At 37.5% G+C, this 16,015-nt stretch overlaps 1 protein-coding gene and 1 pseudogene across 1 annotated transcript; one reads left to right on the top strand and one right to left on the bottom strand.

Annotated features, from left to right (window-relative positions):
• Window positions 1-2,463: 2,463 nt before the first annotated feature.
• LOC113507926 (translationally-controlled tumor protein homolog) lies at window positions 2,464-4,281 on the top strand. The gene is made up of 2 exons (XM_026890879.1): window positions 2,464-2,496; window positions 3,844-4,281. The coding sequence occupies exons 1-2, from the start codon at window positions 2,489-2,491 to the stop codon at window positions 4,073-4,075; spliced, it is 240 nt and encodes a 79-aa protein (XP_026746680.1). The 5' UTR covers window positions 2,464-2,488; the 3' UTR covers window positions 4,076-4,281.
• Window positions 4,282-7,165: 2,884 nt separating this feature from the next.
• On the bottom strand, window positions 7,166-15,445 carry LOC113507927 (annotated as a pseudogene).
• Window positions 15,446-16,015: the final 570 nt, after the last annotated feature.

Below are 16,015 nucleotides of genomic sequence, written 5' to 3'. Positions count from 1 at the left end.
CCTTAACCCTAGAAAGATAATCATATTGTGACGTACGTTAAAGATAATCATGCGTAAAATTGACGCATGTGTTTTATCGGTCTGTATATCGAGGTTTATTTATTAATTTGAATAGATATTAAGTTTTATTATATTTACACTTACATACTAATAATAAATTCAACAAACTTTTATTTATGTTTATTTATTTATTAAAAAAAACAAAAACTCAAAATTTCTTCTATAAAGTAACAAAACTTTTAAACATTCTCTCTTTTACAAAAATAAACTTATTTTGTACTTTAAAAACAGTCATGTTGTATTATAAAATAAGTAATTAGCTTAACTTATACATAATAGAAACAAATTATACTTATTAGTCAGTCAGAAACAACTTTGGCACATATCAATATTATGCTCTCGACAAATAACTTTTTTGCATTTTTTGCACGATGCATTTGCCTTTCGCCTTATTTTAGAGGGGCAGTAAGTACAGTAAGTACGTTTTTTCGTTACTGGCTCTTCAGTACTGTCATCTGATGTACCAGGCACTTCATTTGGCAAAATATTAGAGATATTATCGCGCAAATATCTCTTCAAAGTAGGAGCTTCTAAACGCTTACGCATAAACGATGACGTCAGGCTCATGTAAAGGTTTCTCATAAATTTTTTGCGACTTTGAACCTTTTCTCCCTTGCTACTGACATTATGGCTGTATATAATAAAAGAATTTATGCAGGCAATGTTTATCATTCCGTACAATAATGCCATAGGCCACCTATTCGTCTTCCTACTGCAGGTCATCACAGAACACATTTGGTCTAGCGTGTCCACTCCGCCTTTAGTTTGATTATAATACATAACCATTTGCGGTTTACCGGTACTTTCGTTGATAGAAGCATCCTCATCACAAGATGATAATAAGTATACCATCTTAGCTGGCTTCGGTTTATATGAGACGAGAGTAAGGGGTCCGTCAAAACAAAACATCGATGTTCCCACTGGCCTGGAGCGACTGTTTTTCAGTACTTCCGGTATCTCGCGTTTGTTTGATCGCACGGTTCCCACAATGGTTAACTTATACGGTTCTTGTAGTAAGTTTTTTGCCAAAGGGATTGAGGTGAACCAATTGTCACACGTAATATTACGACAACTACCGTGCACAGGCTTTGATAACTCCTTCACGTAGTATTCACCGAGTGGTACTCCGTTGGTCTGTGTTCCTCTTCCCAAATAAGGCATTCCATTTATCATATACTTTGTACCACTGTCACACATCATGAGGATTTTTATTCCATACTTACTTGGCTTGTTTGGGATATACATCCTAAACGGACACCGTCCTCTAAAACCAAGTAACTGTTCATCTATGGTCAAATGAGCCCCTGGAGTGTAATTTTTGTATGCACTGATGGATAAAGAGATCCCATATTTTTCTAACAGGAGTAAATACATCGTTTTCTCGAAGTGTGGGCCGTATACTTTTGTCATCCATTCTAAGACATCGTATCAAAAAATCAAAACGATCACGACTCATTACAGAGACGTACACCATTGACAAAGATCGATCAAAGAGGTCATCTGTGGACATGTGGTTATCTTTTCTCACTGCTGTCATTACCAGAATACCAAAGAAAGCATAGATTTCATCTTCATTCGTGTCACGAAATGTAGCACCTGTCATAGATTCCCGACGTTTCAATGATATCTCAGCATTTGTCCATTTTACAATTTCCGAAATTATCTCATCAGTAAAAAATAGTTTGAAGCATAAAAGTGGGTCATATATATTGCGGCACATACGCGTCGGACCTCTTTGAGATCTGACAATGTTCAGTGCAGAGACTCGGCTACGCCTCGTGGACTTTGAAGTTGACCAACAATGTTTATTCTTACCTCTAATAGTCCTCTGTGGCAAGGTCAAGATTTTGTTAGAAGCCAATGAAGAACCTGGTTGTTCAATAACATTTTGTTCGTCTAATATTTCACTACCGCTTGACGTTGGCTGCACTTCATGTACCTCATCTATAAACGCTTCTTCTGTATCGCTCTGGACGTCATCTTCACTTACGTGATCTGATATTTCACTGTCAGAATCCTCACCAACAAGCTCGTCATCGCTTTGCAGAAGAGCAGAGAGGATATGCTCATCGTCTAAAGAACTACCCATTTTATTATATATTAGTCACGATATCTATAACAAGAAAATATATATATAATAAGTTATCACGTAAGTAGAACATGAAATAACAATATAATTATCGTATGAGTTAAATCTTAAAAGTCACGTAAAAGATAATCATGCGTCATTTTGACTCACGCGGTCGTTATAGTTCAAAATCAGTGACACTTACCGCATTGACAAGCACGCCTCACGGGAGCTCCAAGCGGCGACTGAGATGTCCTAAACGCACAGCGACGGATTCGCGCTATTTAGAAAGAGAGAGCAATATTTCAAGAATGCATGCGTCAATTTTACGCAGACTATCTTTCTAGGGTTAAAGACTACATGAAAAAGTGAGTGTATCAGTGTTTTAGTTTATTTATAGTGATCAAAGAAGGGAAAGTGACCAGGTTGTGCAGAAAGTTCTGTGTTGAAGGAATTCCCAGCCTAGTAAGCAATTGCAAACATGCTGATTCATTCATAATGGTTGTCTGTACATGTGTCACAAGATTTGATTCCATATTCAAATATACCATCATACATAACCATAGGGTTATACATGATATATTTCTGCACTGCTCTTGGATGTGTCATTGTATACTCAATAAATCTGCAGTAGGTATTTAAGCTACCTCACATTTCCCACTTTAAAGAAGTTGTCTTTATCGAGCCTTCTACTTTCAAATTCTGAAATTTAACATTTGTGTACTGTTGTCTTCATCCCTTTAACTACATTAGTAAAAAGCTTTGCTTTATGAATAACATAACATATGGTAATGATAATTCTGTTTATGCTGTGTTGTCAGACACATGCGATGAACACATGGTATTTAATCAAAGCAAGTTCTTATCTATTATGGATTGTCTCACGAAGATAGCTTATCTTTAAAGGTTAAGTTCATTATGTTTCCAGTTGAAAACATTGTGAACAGATATTCCTCCTCCACTTTATAAGTGAAGAATTGTTTTAAGTCTAACAAAAGCAATGGTTATGTGAAATTGTTAAACAAAACACCACTGTTGCTAACTCTAATTTGTAAACTTTCATGGTACTTTATATAACATGGTAGTTCAAGACAAAATATTTTTGATTTCGTGGTGGCACTTGTTTATATTAGTTTTTCTTATCTTGCTCCCATTGATATTGTAATTCAGTTATTCATTTTTCAAAAACTTCTGTGGATATTAGTATTATTCCTGTACTCAAAATTAATATTTAAATCTATACCCATTATAACTCTGGGACAAACCAACTAGTCACTAAATTATTAAAATGTGGCATAGCCTGAATCAACATGTTTTTGTAAGAGCTATAATATAACTTTCTGTAAACCTATTCACTTTGTCTAGATATTTGATGAATTAATGAAGAGAGGCATCATCTAATACCACTGGTTGATCATTAATATCATCCTATGGAGCTATTGATGCAAGAGCATATAACTTCAGTGAAAAAACATCCATTCTGTAATGTTTGTTCATGAAAGGGGGTTGACAAATAATTATACTTATTATAGTTATGCTGATTAAGATATGTTCCATTTTCTTTTTAAAAAGTAACAAGACTTTTTTAGATGTATTTGATCTAAATTTTAATTACCATTGTAATAATTGTTAAAAATTTTATTCATCCCTAACCAATGCGGTTTTCAAACTTATGTAGATATTTAGAGCTAAACAAATCGTAATTTTTATTTCAGATTAGTAGCCAAATTGGAAGAGAAGGCACCTGACCAGGTTGACATCTTCAAGACCAACATGAACAAAGTAATGAAAGACATCCTCGGTAGGTTTAAGGAGCTCCAGTTCTTCACTGGGGAGTCCATGGACTGTGACGGCATGGTCGCTATGATGGAATACAGAGATATCGACGGCACACAAGTCCCCATCATGATGTTCTTCAAACACGGTCTAGAGGAAGAGAAGTTCTAATTGTACAGTATAAGTGAAAATTATTATTTGTGAAAATTAATATTCCACTTCTAACAGGCGCCTAAACTCATATCTTTTTTATTTATTTACAAAATCATGTCAATCTGCGCATCGGCTGAAACCGGCTTCTCCCATCACAACGCTGAACAATTTTGTAATGTTAATAAATAAAATGTTGCATACTATAAATAAATTAATGAACAATTTATATGAGTTTTCATAAATATTTGTTTTTTTATCCTCATTCCGAGTTTTGCCTGCAGTGCTAATGACTGGTTGGGCCGCATTGGCGAGGTCAAAGTCCTTTGAGTCACGATTCAAATAGCTCCTGTCGAGTTCAGCGACCTCGGGTCAGTGAGCGGCATATTTGTAGCACTCAAATTTATAAATCAAAAACTTCAGATTAAGCCATCAAAAATTCCTTTCTATGAATTGGTTATTCTACTGAAACGTTACTACTGGTGGGAACCAGAAAAAGGATTAAACCAGATTTAAGCATGATTATTTAAAGATATTAGAAAACTGCCTAATTCTATTTTTCTGAATCCCATCTGAGAATCCATGAATTCAGTTGTTATTTCGATAGTTTGACTAGGTTGGTACCTACTTGATTTGCTACTAATATAAAAATGAGATTTTAAACTCGTTAACACGCCATCTTTATTTTTTTGACTATATCAGATATTCCCCGGGTTAGACTTCACAGGTACAACAGAGGTGTTAGTTTAAGTTAGTATACATAGATGGCGCTGCTACAGAGAAACTTGAATAGTAGAAGTATTCTGGTATTTTATTACGGCGATCAAATAGTCAATACCTATTTCGAATTATATAGACTGGGATGTGTGTATTATGTAGCTTCTATTTCTTTTTTAGGTGCACCTAGGGTGCTTGTAAGTAGATACTACCTAATACACTATGTAGAATTTCAAGTCAAACTATAGGATGTATAATGTATGTTAAAGCCTAGCAAAACTCGACTGCACAGATTTGCTTAGTGTTTGATTCCATCACGCCAAACATTGCGCGCGACGTGTCGTGGGTTCGATTCCCGCATATGACAATAACTTGTGTGATTACAAAATAATGCTTCTTCAGAGTCTGGATGTTCTTTGTGCATGCGACATGAATGTTTGTGAACGGGACACAAAAATAACTACCCATATGCGGGAGTCTTCAAAAATATTCTGTTGGTTCTTTATTACCTACAGTGTTTGAGCTCAGAACAAATGTGTTGATATTTAAAAAAATGTTGGTGATTTTCTGTAAGTTTAGTAGAATTCTAAGAGATACTCCAATAAAACACAATTAAATTTGAGGTATGTTATATTTATCGAGTTTGTATGTAGGTAATAACTACAATAAAGTACAGAAATGACCGATGATTTCTATTACAATGTCGTGAGTACTCTAATCACAATATTCTCATATGTATTCATCATTTTCTTGTATACTTTTTTAGGCATTCACTAGGCACTAACACATGCCTTAATTTTTAGTCTTTAATTTCTCCATATTTACAATAACTCAATAACACCAAAAGATCAGGTTAGTTGTGTGGGTTTATAAAAGTGGAGTAAAAAACGACCATAATCCAAGAAGACACAAAAATGGCACTAAGAAGGTTTCTAGCGACTTATTAAAACTCCTTTTAAAAAGCCTGCTCTTATCACAATCCTAATTTAATTATTACAGTGTTATATAACATACTATTTGCAATATATTATACTTGTCGTCTTTATTATATTTATCGTACTTTTAATTATTAAACTTTTTCTACAAAATTAAAAATATGAAATACCTATTTAAAATACCATTATGCCTTTTTGGAATATGGCAAGAATTATATGCAGTATAATAATAAAAAGAAGAAAATGAAACATTTCCAGATTTATGTCGACGTGTAATCGTTCGAGGCACATTATTGAAAATTGTGTAATTTATTAAGAAAGGTCGTTAAAAACATGAAATTACTTACTTTATTAATTTTGTGGGTTATTTAGGTACTAGATTCTTTTTACAATATTTTATTCATAGGTTCCAAGATTTAGAAATTCACTACAAAAATGTCCATAGAAAACAGCTCATACGAATTACACTCATCCGTGTGACGGATCAGTGTATGCATGTAGGTATAGATAATGCTTAATAAATAGGTAATTTGGGCTGGATACGTTAATCGAGCGATGCATACAGCCGACTGCAATTGAACTAATTGATACGAGCTAAGTTAATTTGTGTGCATCGTTTCGGTAATTGATAACCCATCAGTTAATTACTAGCCAACCGTCAAATTGTTAACATAACTTTTCTCAATAGATCACACAATTCCAAAATTATGGAACATTAACAAACAGTTATAAACAAAAAGTACACTTTATTAAATAAAACATTGTTCGTAGATCAACCTTAATAAAAACATTACAATATTAGGATTGAGCGTAAATGTTCGAAGATGTGTTTTTAGAAATAATGGGTGCGTTGTACTTACACAATTAGAAGTTAGGTGTAAGTGGGTATTTAATCGTAGGTAGGTAGTGACAGACATAAGAAATCTCGTAATTAGGATATCAGTCATTATAGCAAACAATACAATAGATATCCCGAAATAATTTTATGATAATTTTAGAAGAACAAGATTGTATTAAATTTTATAAATATCTCAATATAGTATAAATATATTTACATCATTAATTCTAATATTTTTCATATTGGTGTCTTATTTAACGCACACTTACTTTATTCATTTATAAATAAAATATTAGACATTAAAAAGATATCATATGGAATGGTTTTTTGTACAAAATCAAATACAAAATCCACCGCACTGGTAGAAAAAATACAAATCACAATGTTTTATGATGTACACCATAGCGGGGAGTCCCCGCGGGCCGGACTCGCTCGGCCCTCTCCGCCCCACCCCGCGCTGCGACTAGTCTGTACATTGTACCGTTGTCTCGTGTGAAAGTCTCACTTTCAAACGTCCCGAGCCCCAAACGTCCCATTGAAAAATAGATCCATCACTACTTAAATTTATAATTTACAATTAAGGTACTCTTTTAAAACGAATACGATACAGGATAGTCTCACTGGTCGAACGTACACCGGACCCGAAATACTAATGTCACTAACCGCTCTAGAGCACTACGTCCGTCACGACTTACTCCGTTCATAGAAAACTTAATGGAATGAAGATTTATTGCTAGAATTACAAGATCACAAACGGTTGAGATAGTTCACGTGCGCACTCAACAGTTGAACGTATTGGAGTGTGTGCAGGAGCGCGGGTAGTCCTCGAGCGCGCGCCCGTAGCCGCTCTCCGGGATGATGGAGTACTCGGGCTCGCTGTACTCCGCGTGCTCGCGCTCGTACTCGCGGTCGTTGCGCGGGAAACCGATTATGGTTTCTGAGTTACGGATGTAGCCGTTCTCCTGCTTTCTGGAGTAACGCGTGTCCAGGTTCCTCTGGAAGTTTCCGGGTGACACACGATGCCATTGCGATTGTCTTCTTATCCGGCAGAGATCGCAAGGAACCGTTGTTGAGGTGGTGTGCTGGTGCGCCATTATTGAGCGTGAGCGGTTGATGCGGACGCGTGTCGCCGCCGATGTACGTGAATCCATTAGCGGGCAGCGTGCCGCCGCCCCCCGAGCGCTGCGGCCGGCGCGCGGAGCCCTGGCCGCCTGACATGAAGACACGCTCGGGGAGGCGTAAAGCTCTAGCTACAGTTCCGTCACAGGAATAGCCTGAGGCCGGGGGTGTGCGGGGAGGCGGGGTACTGCGACGGGTGGATGCCGCGCACTATGCAGTCCTCCTCCGTCGAGATGGGCTTGTGGTACTCAAGGTTCTTTCGTCCCTTGTTCCACTTGTAGTCTTTCAGCTTCTCTTGCATGCTCTTACGATATCTGTACAAAATTAATACTAAAGTGGCAATAGTGGCTACACAGGCGACTACTATAATGCAGATTATAGTTTGTTGTCGCGTGTCATGTAGCACACAGCCCAGGTCATCGGCATTCAGGTTTCTGAGAGGCTTGTCTTTCAAGTGTTCAGGACTTGCGCAATGTATTTGAGTAAAGTTGCTCTTATCATTTAGCAACTGGTGCAGCCATAGCAGTTGGCAGTCACAGAAAATTGGATTATTGGTTAAATCTAATTGCTTAAGTTCTTTTCCAATGAACACCGTTTCGCTTAAAGTAACAATGGCATTATCTTTCAGGGAAAGGTGTCGTAGTTTCGGCAATCCCAATAATGAGCAGTCTTCTAGAGTTGCCAATTTCTTGTTATTCGCCAAAATAACTGTTTCTAAGTTGATATTATCCTCAAATGCTCCTTTTTCAATTCGTTCTAATTGTGTCGCACCGGTGATATCCAATAACTTCAAATTCTTCAAACCCTTAAACGAATGACTTTCAAGAGTCAGGAAATCATTTTGGCCGATATACAAATCCTCTAATCTTGTTAGACCAGCTAATTGCATTGTGGGGACGGTGATTAGTCTATTTCCAAAGAGATTGAGACTTCTCAGTCCTGGAAGACCACGGAATGCAAATTCACTTATGTTGGAAAGTCCTGCTCCGTTGAGATCTAACACCGTCAGTCTGTTGAGACCTGCGAAAGCGTCGTCCGGTAGGAAGGAGAACGCATTCAAGCCTACGTGCAACTCAGCGAGGCTGCCCAGGAGGCTGAAGGATGTCGTCGGTATCGAACTCAGCTGGTTATCATCCAAGTATAGGATTCGCAAAGCAGACAAGCCGGCGAACGCTCTGGGATCAATCCTCGAAATTCCATTTTGTCCTAAATTTAGTTCCTCCAACTTGGTAAGGTGGTAAATACTCGTTCGTCAACTCTTCAAGATAATTTCGTTTAAATTTAAAACTGTCAGCGAGTTGAGGCCTTGAAAAGTAGTATTGGGTGACTGATGATATTTTTGTTATGATCAAGGTGGAGCTCTTGAAGTTTACGTTGATACGCAAACTTTTCGTCGGTATGTTGACTAGGCGGTTCTGGGACAGGTCTAGGTGTTGCAGCTCTGTGTAAACTGCATCGAGCTGTCGATTGTTTTGATCTTGTTGTTTTCGTATGATAAGTCGCTGTATGTAGGGGTTCAGGGCGATGGGTAGGACATCGAGGCGACTTTCTTCGCATACTACTACGAGGGTTTCGTCATTGCAGTTACAGCCAATCGGGCAGTTAGCCAGCGCCGCTGCTCCACTGCGCGACGCGAGCAGCTCCAGCGATATCAACAGCACCTGAAACACCAACAAGTACGCCATTAGTTCATACTGGTTTGTAATATACAGTAACGCACTCTAAAGTGATTGCTCTTCAGTACTTGAAACCCCGGGGCTCGGCTTTCAAGGTATTCGAGTAAATTCAAATCATCGATTGACACTAAACAGAAACTGAATATAAGGTCAGTCTTTCAGCTGAAGCTAGGATTCTAGGCTTCGAATGACTATTTCCTTACAGCGTAGTTGTATAGTACTGAAGGTACGTTTAAATGGTACTTCAATTAAACTAGTGCTTCTAACTCATTCATCAAGTGTGGACTAACTCATTAATGTTGCTGCAGTTTTCGTTTTGATAATGAATCTAATAGATGTAATAACTGAACCTCGTACGGTTCTTTAAAAACATGGAGTGTTTTTAATACGCAGATGTAGATAGGTAGACTGATGGTCTTTCAGTGAATGGAATCATGTAAGGCGGGCGAGCGCGGGCCGGACGGAAAAAGAAGATAAAATGATATTGGAATGGGAATTTTGCGCAGTTTTAATTTATTAAAATGCGCTCCTTGGAGACGCTCGGGGCCAGCTTCTTTTGCTTCAAAGACTAGCACTTTTATTACGTTTCCTCTTTCCAACAATTAGCAACGAGATCCGAGTGTAGTCGAGATTCGACTTTAGAATTACAAAGTCGAGTTTAATTTTGTTACAACGAGATTGCTGATAGATGCAACGCCGACAATCTCCTTACTTTAAAAGACAAAGCTACCAGTAGTTTGTCGGATAAGTGGGTTTATTAGCATTCTATAGAAGAGCGCACAGGATGAAAACTCAATTGGACATCCAAGATAGCATCGAGCAAGTTTCGAGTGTTCGCCGTTCTCCTCCGGAATCAGTCATTGCAATAAGGAACGGACTTTATTTATATTAACTTAAGTATTTGTTGGCGCTCTGGAGTTTACGACAAACGCGATATTTCAAATTTACGGCATGCAGATGTGCATAAACAATTTTGTTAGATACAGTTCGGGCCAAAAATGGTTTTCATTGTTGTGCAGTATTATTTTTTGCTCGCAAATTTCCGCTGACCATATGTAGTTTTATCCACACGCAGCGTGTTTTTGTTGTGTCCGGTAGTAATCCGCAGCGTTTTGCATTCCATTTGCTGCTCGCGTGCCCTATTTATAGGGCCGATGGTGGTTCCGATACAAATCAGGAATCAAAATTCGATATGCGGAGGTGATTCGCAAACAGTGTCGGCTGTTTTGCTCGTTTCGTCCCGTGTGCGAGTGAAATTTCCGCTAAAATCCAATAAACCTGTGCTCTGACGTGTTGTGTTTTGAACCGTTTTGTACCATACATAACGGAAATTTGAATTTTCTTGCCGATAGCAAGGTATATTGGTATTATGTTACCATTTAACGGGCGGATAGTTTTGAAATCATTGATTAGGTAATGAAGCGATCGTCGTGTTTAATGGACTTAGGTAAGGAAACTTTTAGGAATAAGGTTGACTTTTTTATTACTTTTAATGCCTGCTGGATCAGCAGATGCCGATATTGTCTGGTCTTTCTCATGGACTCGACACAATTTTAGTATGCTACTCATAATTGCGTTCAGAAAATTTCAATAGTGAGAGCTATTCTTAAAAGAAAATTTTATCGCACAGGTAAGCTGAGTATCTAGGCATTTTCCGTTAGCGAAAGCTACGAAAAAGCCTCTCTAGTATTTACCATCATGTAGTAACAAATTATTTCGGCCGATGTACACCGAAAGGGCGTAGTGGGTAGGCGTGCAAAAACGCGTCGCGCCGAGTGCCGCGATAGCTATGCAAATCGTATAATTGTGGCTCCCACCGGCTGATGGAAAAATTGTGGCGAAGTGTGCGCCCGCGCGGAAGGCCCTGACGCACTTTACTCTTTAATTATAGAGAGGTACTCCTTTTAAATTTATAGGTGCTACACGTTTAAGAGTCGCTTTTGACAGTTGATTGATTGCCATGTCTGTTCGGAGTATTTTTGGAGGTTGACTTTCCTAAATGCGAACTAATAAAAGGAGCACAGATAATTTATAAAGACCCTTTTAACTGAATTTTTAGCTTGTTTCCGCGGTCGTTGACGCTTTTGTATACAATCCGCCATAAAATTCTATCGCTTAATAAAAGTGGTATGGAATTTAAGGCCAAGCACATTCCAGGGCCCTCAAGTGCCATTAGCTAAATAGCTTAATCCCTCGCATCCGCGGCCTACTAATAGATCCGCAACAATTTCACGAACATAACACATGCCGTTTAAAATGCTAATGACCCAGTTTGTACTAATGTAGGGAGGCGAGTTAACGATTGTCGATATTTATGTATTGAATTCAATGCGTCTATTTAAATTCTGAACGAAGTCAAGAATTTTTGTGACTGGTATGATTTTCAAAGTTAAAATCGTAGTTGACAAATACGTATATTTGTTTTACCTGACTGCCAAGACTAAATTTAGAAAATCTTGAATTTAAGTATAGCCTTCATTCAGATGATTTTAGAATTCTTCACTTTTCCTCGAAAATGTCATTGCAACGACCATTCCCCACCGAGATTTATTAGTGCGGTAACCTAAAAACCCTTTCGGGAAGACCGTTATTCAAATTAGCGAGTTCCAAGGGTTTGTTGATTAAAAATGCAACTGATGAAGACATAAGTACCAGCGGGTGAATATAAAGTCAGGAAATTGGGTCGCCTCGCTATGGTAAACCGAAAAAAGTTGTTTAAACAAGCATTTAATTTTTATGTTTTGGCTGTTTTGTTCGACTACGCAGCTACGGTTATGCCTAAGAGTAAAGTAAAGGTGTGTTTGTGATAGTATGGATTTCACCTAGAGGGTTAAAAATCTTATGTTTTAAGTTTTAATTTAATCGACGTACTGTCATCTGGCTTCTGTTATTAAAAACTTTTAATTAAATTCTTTGTCAAAAATAAACTCAGCAGTAAATTACATCGCACATAGTATAATCTCTTCATCCCCCTATGGTTGACTAGTAGATAATCCCTCTGGCATCAAACCATCATTTGTACATTTTTCATGTATAACGACTTATAGCAAGTATAGATAAATTGTAAATACTACAACGAACTTTAAACACAATTGTATGACCATATGTACCACGCACAACAACAAACTGAAAACGATATTATATACGAAAACATAACTAATTTACAAGTCCACAAAGAAGTACTAATTAAATTTCAATAGTAGATAGGTAGGTACCAAAAACTTAAAGCAAACTCAATTAGACGCACAAAGCGTCCAACGTACAGATAGACATACATATATGTATATTAGTAGTTAGGTAAGTATAGTTCTCGTCTCATACACCTTGTGAGAGATAACTAAACCAATCAGCTATTAATTAATGTGGCATGTACCGACGCAGGTAGAACATGTTAATATGCCGAATTATATAAATGTGCGTTTGCGAAATGTAAGCGGTATGTGCTTAACGGAGCGGGTGATAATTAAAGAAAATTGCTATTTAAAGATACGTAATTATGTTAAGTATCAACCTGTAGGTATAGGTATATAAGAAAAGTCAGGTATTGATTTCCTTTCGAGTACCGAAAATTTGCCTTAGAAACGGCTGTCTCATATTTGGATTGCGTTATAAGTTTGATTTTTTCACAGCTTTGGACAGCGGCAAGGGGCAGCAGAACTGAGTTCTGGGTCGATATCGGTATTACCTAGGTACTATTGTTTCGTCTGAATTCGAAAAGGAGATTCGTGCTATATATTAAAAAAATCCGTATTCGGAACTTTTGGATTTTGCAAATAGGATTACAATGCCCACATAACAATGAAAATTAACGGATTTTAAAAGCTTTGCCAAGTTAATAAACGAAAAAATGATTGCGTTTCCTTGGCACCGTATCCAATTTGTTTTTTTATTATAATGGCTTTTTTATAGTTTTCGAAGTATTACTTTATACTAACCATAATTTAAATTAAAAAATAATAGTTTTACACAGCTATTAGGAATAAAAATTATTTAGGATGGTCAGATTTTCCCAATTAAAAAGAATTCCACTCCTTAGCTTTAGTCTATTGTGTATTGACTATATTCGGTGTAACGACGCATGAGTTTTTTAATTACCGCGAACGGAAAAAAAGGAACTTAGTAGCATTCAAATTCAAATCTTGAATGTACTTATTCGAAGTATGAATAACATAAGCTACTGTAATCCGCTATTGTGTTTTCAACAAACACCCTGTATGCAAGCGATAGGATTGTGTTCGGGAGTTAGAGGCTTGATGACTTATGGGCGATTTTCAATGAGCGGGCCTAATTTGATATAATTGTTATTTGCTCGTACTAGAAATTGTTTTAAACTTGCCTGTACTACTTACATTAGTTATAAGTAATTATGCATAATTATGTAGGCATTGTATAATGATGAAAGAATGTCATCTCTGTTGGTATAGCTTCACCAAATACAAAATTATTTGCATAATACATTATAATGCGTGCATGCATTTTAATTCCGCACAATTGTCCAAAAGGCTTTTAAAAGTAATCCACAAAGAATCCATCGATTCGTAAAATAAATAAACGGACAATCCCAAGCGAACAATCACAGGGTTCACGCGCTATTAGACATGCCACAGTTTCGCGAATATTTGCGTTTCGGCCGCACAGATATGACCAGCCGCGGTTGACATGTGGCCACCTCTAGGAGTACGAAGATGGGGTCGTGTTGTGTTGGTCGTTTTAAACATTTTCAGTTGCGCTCGCTTCATTTGTCGTTCACAAACGGTCGGTAAATGAGTGTCGCGCATTATGCAGATTGCAGATAGGACGCAGCGAGGCGACGGTGCCGCACGGCTCCGTGCCGCGCCGCACCGCTCCTGCACCGCTCCGTTCCGTCCCGCTCGCCTCGTTTCCACCAGAATGTTAATTGTCCGCGCACAACAGGCAAATAATAATTTACAAGAGATGTTGGCGTTTGGATCTGTTACTGACGTCTCTATTTTGGTGCATGGAAATTGCGATATCCATTTCTACTTGATAGTATCAGTGAATTTCACGGTGGCTTTGCACATTGGGACGTATACGTCGGGCTTATTTGCAAGTTCCTGCTATACCTGTTAGTAATGTTCATATTGACGTTACAAAATTCAATCATGTTGGGTATTGAACAAAAACTTAGGATTAAATATCAAAGACCTTCTCTTTAATTTATGAGTATTCTTTTTCTTTTCTCTCTATTAAGGTAAATCTTTGGCTTATAATCAAGAACGAATTGCCATAGAAATAAGCCTGCTTCTAAGGAAAATCACTACTAAGAAGCAATTACTACAAATGCATTTGACATTAAATTAATCCCATAGTTTAAGCGTCCTGTATCCTACACTAACACTGCGTGCAGTGTAAGTACTATCCGTGTGACTGTAGTACAGGGTGCTGCGACTAGATAATATCGTCGTCTAGCACTGATTCGATTGCCACAAAGCCGGAGGTGGGCTCCTCGACCGCAGGGCGCCGCCCGCCCTCCGCCGGCCGCTCAAACACACCATAACTGAATTAATGACATAAGCGACGCGGTATAAATTACACACACGTTGTTTACGCGCGTAATTCATTGCTCGATGCGTCTACTGTTATCAATATTTTCATCGAGATTTATTACTCGCTCCCGTAATTGGTAAAACGATGATACATGGTAGGTATGCGTAGTTGCGACTCGCTCGCAATACTTTCAATGTATTTTTTGAGTTATTGAATAACGTCGGTTATTGGTACGCGGGTATATTATATTGTGTGATTTAAACTTGAACGATTAATTAATATCAGTTGTTTTTACGCGTTGTTCCAGTCTGTAGGCTGCAGTATCTTTATTTATCGACCGGAGGGGTTGGTTTTAATGTATTCTCTTAATTTATGTTGTTGGCATAATTAAAATACAGTGAGCGATACCTCAACTGAATTATACTCGAATTTAACGTAGCCACTGCTTTAAGTACTGCATACTTGATTAAGATGATTGAATCATGAATGGAAATTAAGTGTTACTAATACTGACCAGAAAAGCGTTGGACGTCATGAAGGCTGCTAGCCGTCTGCCGGCGCGTAGTGGCGACATCTGTAAACAACAAAACATTTTTATAAATAAATAAAATAAGTAGTTCTAAAAGTTAAAAAAAAATGTTTTGAACTACCATAATGGCTGAAAGTATCTGTAACTATCTTAACTTAAACCTTGAAAATCCTAAATCATTATTTTTCAACACTAAAATAAAAAAAAAGGTTCTAAATAATAACAATTTCAACCTTCGCGTAACTTTCTTCACCTTTCAATCAATAACACTGGCCACTTATGGCACACAATAAATAATAAAAAGCATGTTTCAGCGTACCGTTCTATTTTCAAACATTCTGTGATTTTCAATTACATTCTTATGTTCTCTGTCAGCGGTCACGCACGCGTCTGGGGCGGTCCGGTATATTGAAAATGAAGGGTAGCGCATAATTACAACGACTAGTGTTGCGGTTGAGGAGCAAATACAGGCATTTGTCGTGCATTATATAATAACCATAAGGTATTCGTCAAAACAGAATGGGTCTATTGAGTATTACTTGTTGGGCTTGGCAATAAGCGGACCGTAAAGGCGACAAGGAAAAAATAAAAATGATTAGAAATCAATAACATTTTTTGTTATTGAACAAATCAAAGAAA

Source organism: Trichoplusia ni, unplaced genomic scaffold (genome assembly GCF_003590095.1).
Source record: "Trichoplusia ni isolate ovarian cell line Hi5 unplaced genomic scaffold, tn1 tig00003479, whole genome shotgun sequence".
NCBI classification, from domain to species: Eukaryota; Metazoa; Arthropoda; class Insecta; order Lepidoptera; family Noctuidae; genus Trichoplusia; species Trichoplusia ni.
This window is presented reverse-complemented; position numbering and strand designations above follow the sequence as displayed.